Raw genomic sequence first — 7,259 nt, 5'->3', positions numbered from 1 at the left:
GGCCTCTGTATGCCTATGTAGATATTCCATTTAAAAAAATCAGCCGTTTCCAGCTACAATAGTCATTTACAACATTAACAATGTCTAAACTGTATTTCTGATCAATTTTATGTTATTTTAATGGACAAAAATGTGCTTTTCTTTAAAAAACAAGGACATTTCTAAGTGACCCCAAACTTTTGAACGGTACTATATTGTTCATGTCAAATACTTATAAATACTTGAGCTGGATATATTCTTCTCAACTGTTGGATAATGAAACCAATGGAATAGTTCCTTAAAAGGGGAAACTAGTTCCCCACCACTGTTTGGGCGAAAAGCTTAGGGATGACCCTGGAGAAATGGAACCACTTTCAAATTCATAGACAAAGATATGAATGCAATAACTGACCATCCATGATATCACAATTATAGTTTTAACAGTGTTTTGAGGCTACACAGTGTTTGTTTACATTTTCTTTGTTTCTAAACATAAGAGTAAAACAAGCTTATATTGTCTGTTATAACAGTTACAACTAAGCTCATGAATCAATGGGTGCAGATCATTCATTTATAATGGATGTAGCAACTGCAAATTGCCTGTTTTAGCATCAAGCTCACCTCAGTTATTTGTAAGTATTTGATATTTTTACACAATGTGTTAACCAGGTGTGAACTGTACAGTCTCCAGTGTTTTCTGTGTCTATGATACAGGTTGTGTGTGACGCAATGATGGCAATAAATCATTCAGCCACTTGTGAGTGCCAGTCTAGCAACTCCTGTGGCGGGCCAGGTGCACGTTGACACGGTTGCCAGTTGTACAGTGTTTCCTAAGACACATTGGGTGCGGCTGGCTTCCGGGTTAAGCGAACAGTGTGTCAAGAAGCAGTGCGGCAGGGTCGTGTTTCAGAGGACGCACGGCTCTCAACCTTCGCCTCTCCCGAGGCTGCACGGGAGTTGCAGCGATGGGTCAAGACTGTAACTACCACTAAATTGGGGAGAATAAGGGGTAAAAAAATATATATTTTTGTTTTCAGACCAAAAGTATATATATTTTTTTTTTACTAGAAAGCTAACAATATTATATTGAGATGTATAAAGATAAGCATGTGTTGATTGATTAGTGAAACATTTTTATGAGTGAGAATTGAAAACAAACTTTACATATCTGTATTTAGGCAATTTCTGATTCATTCAGTAAAATAAAACGGATAATATCAAAATATTTCAAAATAAGCATCTAGGTCATCTAGGTCTACATGTAACAATACACAGATGTATATAATGAATGTCCACTAGTGCTGTTCCACATTATATTTATATTCAGATTTATATTAAAAGATATGTTGCTTTAATGAAATGCTTTTGACTAAATTCATCACATTTCTAGGCTAAAATCAAGAAATGCACATTCTACTAATCTAAATAATAACTGTAATTTTAAAATATCCAAATCATATTTTTCATATCAACATTTAATAAAAAAACAGACGTCAGAACACAGCCTCTCTATTCTGTCATGTGATCTCAGGTCCTCTGTCCAGGAAAGTGTGTTAAGATTTCTCTCCAGAGTGTAATCTCTTCTTATGTTTGTTCAGGCTTCCTAACTGGGTAAAACTCTTTCCACAATGTGAGCAGTGGTGTGGTTTCTCCCCCGTGTGTGTCCTTTCATGTGATTTTAGGTCCTGTGATCGTGAAAATCTCTTTCCACAGTGGGAACATTGGAACGGCTTTTCTTCTGTGTGTATTATATTATGGTTGTTCAGGTTCCCTAACTGGGTAAAACTCTTTCCACACTGGGAGCAGTGGTAAGGCTTTTCTCCTGAGTGTATTCTCTTATGTTTGTTCAGGCTCCCTAACTGGGTAAAACTTTTCCCACAATGGGAGCAGTGGTGTGGTTTCTCCCCTGTGTGTGTCATCTCATGTGATTTTAGTTCCTGTGATCGTGAAAATCTTTTCCCACACTGGGAACATTGGAAAGGCTTTTCTCCTGTGTGTTTCATCTGATGTTTTTTTAGGTTCCCTAACTGAGTAAAATCCTTTCCACACAGGGCACAATGGTGTGGCTTCTCCCCTGTGTGTGTCCTCTCGTGTGATTTTAGGTGCTGCAATCCTGAAAATCTCTTTCCACACTGGGAACATTGGAAAGGTTTTTCTCCTGTGTGTATTCCTTTATGCTTTTTCAGGCTCCCTAACTGGGTAAATCTCTTTCCACACTGGGAGCAGTGGTGTGGTTTATCACCTGTGTGTGTCCTCTCATGTGATTTTAGGTGCTGTGATCGTGAAAATCTCTTTCCACACTGGGAACATTGGAAAGGCTTTTCTCCTGTGTGTATTCCTTTATGCTTTTTCAGGTTCCCTAACAGGGTAAAACGCTTTCCACACTGGGAGCAGTGGTGTGGCTTCTCCCCTATGTGTTTCCTATCATGCTGTTTCAGCTTCCATAACCACTTAAAACTCAAATTACACTGGGAGCAGTGGTGTCGTCTCACTGGTTTGGGCATCTCTGGGTCTGGTTCTCCTGAAGGACTCTTCTTCCATCTGTCAGAGTGAGAGTCTGGTCTCTCTCCTGCCAAAGACAGAGTATTTAGTTAAACAGAGAGATCTGAATGAAATCTCCTGCTCTTCCTATGAGGTTTAACCCATTACCCTGTTGTAATATATAGTGGCGCCGGAGGAGATGGCTGCCGTTTTACAGGCTCTTAACCAATTGTGCTATTGTGTGTGTTTTCTCGCATTATTTGTAACTTAGTTTGTACATAAAGTTTCTGCCACAGTCTACTGCTGCTCTTTATTTGTTTTTATTTATCTATTTGTTACTTAACACTTATTTTTCTTAAACCTTCATTGTTGGTTAAGGGCTTGTTGTATTCCTGTTGTATTCCAGTTGTATTTTTTATTTATTTGATTACGAGATCACTCATTATTCAACTTGCATTTGGATCCTGGATGCCGATTGGTTAATAGCCATAAGTTATTCACAATACTACCTGGGTAATGTGAACAGTTCCATTTGAATCAATCCTATACATTCATTGTCCCACAGCCCAGCCAGGTAATTCATCAACTAATCTCCACTGTCCCACAGCCCAGCCAGGCAATTCATAAACTAATCTCCACTGGAAAAAAGCATCTTGTATAATCCTTGCTATCTGTCTCTCCGACCTCTGCAACTGAGCCATTTTGTATGTAAAATAAAATATGTATAGAACTTATTTGGGGGATGTATTATCTCCCTTTACTTGCTATAATGACACCTAGTGGCCAATTGTTGGTTTGCTACTAGAATGGTACATAAGGGGTTAAGGTTAGATGGGGCTAGAATGGTACATAAGGGGTTTAGATGGGGCTAGAATGGTACATTAGGGGTTAAGATGGGGCTAGAATGGTACATAAGGGGTTTAGATGGGGCTAGAATGGTACATAAGGGGTTTAGACGGGGCTAGAATGGTACATTAGGGGTTAAGATGGGGCTAGAATGGTACATAAGGGGTTTAGATGGGGGATAGAATGGTACATAAGGGGTTAAGATGGGGCTAGAATGGGGCTAGAATGGTACATAAGGGGTTAAGATGGGGCTAGAATGGTACATAAGGGGTTAAGATGGGCTAGAGTGGTACATAAGGGGTTAAGATGGGGCTAGAGTGGTAGATTAGGGGTTAAGATGGGGCTAGAATGGTACATTAGGGGTTAAGATGGGGCTAGAATGGTACATTAGGGGTTAAGATGGGGCTAGAATGGTACATAAGGGGTTTAGATGGGGCTAGAATGGTACATTAGGGGTTAAGATGGGGCTAGAATGGTACATTAGGGGTTAAGACGGAGCTAGAATGGTACATAAGGGTTTTAGACGGGGCTAGAATGGTACATTAGGGGTTAAGACGGGGCTAGAATGGTACATTAGGGGTTAAGATGGGGCTAGAATGGTACATTAGGGGTTAAGATGGGGCTAGAATGGTACATAAGGGGTTTAGATGGGGCTTGAATGGTACATAAGGGGTTTAGATGGGGCTAGAATGGTACATAAGTGGTTAAGATGGGGCTAGAATGGTACATAAGTGGTTAAGATGGGGCTAGAATGGTACATTAGGGGTTAAGATGGGGCTAGAATGGTACATAAGGGGTTTAGATGGGGGATAGAATGGTACATAAGGGGTTAAGATGGGGCTAGAATGGTACATAAGGGGTTAAGATGGGGCTAGAGTGGTACATAAGGGGTTAAGATGGGGCTAGAGTGGTAGATTAGGGGTTAAGATGGGGCTAGAATGGTACATTAGGGGTTAAGATGGGGCTAGAATGGTACATTAGGGGTTAAGATGGGGCTAGAATGGTACATTAGGGGTTAAGATGGGGCTAGAATGGTACATTAGGGGTTAAGATGGGGCTAGAATGGTACATAAGGGGTTAAGATGGGTCTAGAATGGTACATATGGGGCTAGAATGGTACATAAGGGGTTAAGATGGGGCTAGAATGGTACATTAGGGGTTAAGATGGGGCTAGAATGGTACATTAGGGGTTAAGATGGGGCTAGAATGGTACATAAGGGGTTAAGATGGGGCTAGAATGGTACATATGGGGCTAGAATGGTACATAAGGGGTTAAGATGGGGCTAGAATGGTACATTAGGGGTTAAGATGGGGCTAGAATGGTACATAAGGGGTTAAGATGGGGCTAGAATGGTATGCAACAAGTGTTTTGTTTAATTCTGTTTTAAAAATTAAGTTACTGTTGTGTTCTCTGCAACATAATGTAATTACCAGTAGGCCTATAGGGCTACTCACTCAAACCATGAAACGGAAAAAGTGTGAGATGCTAAACGTAATTTAATGACAGATGCTAAACTTAATTTAATGACAGATGATAAACTTAATTTAATGCTGCAATATAATAACCTGTTCACATTTTCCCCATAAACAATGACTTGACTCAGGCCTACGTTTGAATTTACCCTAATAAAGTTAAGAAACTTTTGTTTCTGTTTGGTGTGGATATTACAGGGCTTAGCTATGGTTTGGTGCGGATATTATTGGGCTTAGCTATGGTTTGGTGTGGATATTATAGGGTTTAGCTATGGTTTGGTGTGGATATTATTGGGTTTAGCTATGGTTTGGTGTGGATATTATTGGGCTTAGCTATGGTTTGGTGTGGATATTATTGGGTTTAGCTATGGTTTGGTGCGGATATTATTGGGCTTAGCTATGGTTTGGTGTGGATATTATAGAGTTTAGCTATGGTTTGGTGTGGATATTATAGGGTTTAGCTATGGTTTGGTGTGAATATTATTGGGCTTAGCTATGGTTTGGTGTGGATATTACAGGGTTTAGCTATGGTTTGGTGTGGATATTATTGGGTTTAGCTATGGTTTGGTGTGGATATTATAGGGTTTAGCTATGGTTTGGTGTGGATATTATTGGGCTTAGCTATGGTTTGGTGTGGATATTACAGGGTATAGCTATGGTTTGGTGTGGATATTATAGGGTTTGGTATGGATATTATTGGGTTTAGCTATGGTTTGGTGTGGATATTACAGGGTTTAGCTATGGTTTGGTGTGGATATTATTGGGTTTAGCTATGGTTTGGTGTGGATATTATTGGGTTTAGCTATGGTTTGGTGTGGATATTATAGGGTTTAGCTATGGTTTGGTGTGAATATTATTGGGCTTAGCTATGGTTTGGTGTGGATATTACAGGGTTTAGCTATGGTTTGGTGTGGATATTTTCTTTTTTACATTTCATCCTGATCAAAATGATCTTTCCTTGTCTTGATTCTGTCCTCTTCATCATTTGAAGTCAGACATGAGTTGATTTTTGTTTTAATGTGATGTCAAGCAAAGCACTACAGAAAGAGATATTCAGATGTTTACAAATGTTGTAAAAAATATAACGGGAAGCATTTGATCCATAAACGTTTTGTTGGCCGCCCCCCCGCTCTTTGTAGCTTTCACAATTCCTACAGCACAGAACTATTAAAGTGTAGAACTTCAGTAGAATGCCCCTTTAAAACCACACATCAGTTCAACAACTGCAGAGTTTGTACCCCTGTTTTTAAGATATTACTCACTGTTGTTAATCAGATCTCCTGTCTCCTCCTCTTCTTCTTCTTCCAATGTGACAGTAATCTCCCCCACTTCCTTCATTCCAAAAATGTCTTCCTCTTCTTTCACTATGACAGTCATCTCCCCCAATCCAAATACTGCATCCACCTCTTTCTTTTCCTCCTCTTCTTTTACTGTAACATCCTCCGCTTTCACTCTGAACGCTTCTTCATCTTCTGTCAATTTAACTTCTTTCTCTTCTTCTTTCACTGTAACAGCCTCAATCGCTGCTTCTTTTTTTACTGTGACATCCTCCTCTTCCTTCTCCTCTTTCACGACAATGTTCAGCCCCAGAGTTTCTTTCTCCGTCCAGCAGATCCCCTCTTTAGAAGTGGGGGAGTCGTTTAGTGAGTTCATGGTCGGGATGTTAGCTAGATCGCTAGGTAGCGTTAGTGACTAGACTAGCACTACTGCTAATTTACCCAGCCAGCTAGCTGACGAACAACAACGTAAATATTCAATTCAATTGGGTAACTAGTTAGTAGATACGACACGTGTGTTTATAACACCGAAAGCTTATAAAGAGCTTGAATGTTTTCGGCTATGTTGGCTAAAAGCTACCGAGGTGGACAACTCGCCGTTGTTGTTGAGGCGTCCCGTCCATTAGATTATACGTCACACTGGCAGCATTGCCTGAAACAGGCACATCGCCATCTGCTGGGTGGAGAGTAACACAGTCGAGGGAAGTTTCAATTTTGGTTAATACTCACTGTAGTAGACATCTGTTGGGTTGTAGGATGTGGAACGACCCACTTCATTGGTTAGTATTCCCAGTTGTAGAAACATTTGTTGGGTTGGTAGAATGTGGAAAGACCCACCTCATTGGTTAATATTCACTGTAGTATAAACATCTGTTGGGTTGGTAGAATGTGGAAAGACCCACCTCATTGGTGTATTCACTGTAGTCGAAACATCTGTTCTAACCTGGAAAAATACTCCTGATGTTCTGACTGACATGTTGTGTTGTCTACCTTCCAGCCATCCATTCACCCACTCAGAAGACCTCTAGTGATGTTCTGACTGACATGTTGTGTTGTCTACCTTCCAGCCATCCAATCACCCACTCAGAAGACCTCTAGTGATGTTCTGACTGACATGTTGTGTTGTCTACCTTCCAGCCATCCAATCACCCACTCAGAAGACCTCTAGTGATGTTCTGACTGACATTTTGTGTTGTCTACCTT

General features: G+C 40.4%; 1 protein-coding gene across 1 annotated transcript; it reads right to left on the bottom strand.

Annotated features, from left to right (window-relative positions):
• Positions 1-1,095: 1,095 nt before the first annotated feature.
• Positions 1,096-6,671, bottom strand: LOC106607538 (uncharacterized). The gene is made up of 2 exons (XM_045690502.2): positions 6,042-6,671; positions 1,096-2,548 (listed from the first exon to the last, which is right to left on the bottom strand). Exons 1-2 carry the CDS (start codon positions 6,430-6,432, stop codon positions 1,533-1,535), a joined length of 1,407 nt encoding a protein of 468 aa, XP_045546458.2. The 5' UTR covers positions 6,433-6,671; the 3' UTR covers positions 1,096-1,532.
• Between the last annotated feature and the right edge of the window lie 588 nt (positions 6,672-7,259).

This window comes from Salmo salar, chromosome 12 (assembly GCF_965601325.2).
Source record: "Salmo salar chromosome 12, fSalSal1, whole genome shotgun sequence".
NCBI classification, from domain to species: Eukaryota; Metazoa; Chordata; class Actinopteri; order Salmoniformes; family Salmonidae; genus Salmo; species Salmo salar.
This window is presented reverse-complemented; position numbering and strand designations above follow the sequence as displayed.

Bases quoted from the DNA above. Each gene is read 5' to 3' on its own strand.
- LOC106607538 (XM_045690502.2), bottom strand. From the start codon at position 6,432: ATGAACTCACTAAACGACTCCCCCACTTCTAAAGAGGGGATCTGCTGG. The intron at 2,549-6,041 runs GTGAGTAATATC...TGTCTTTGGCAG, and splicing joins AGGAGATCTGATTAACAACA to GAGAGAGACCAGACTCTCAC.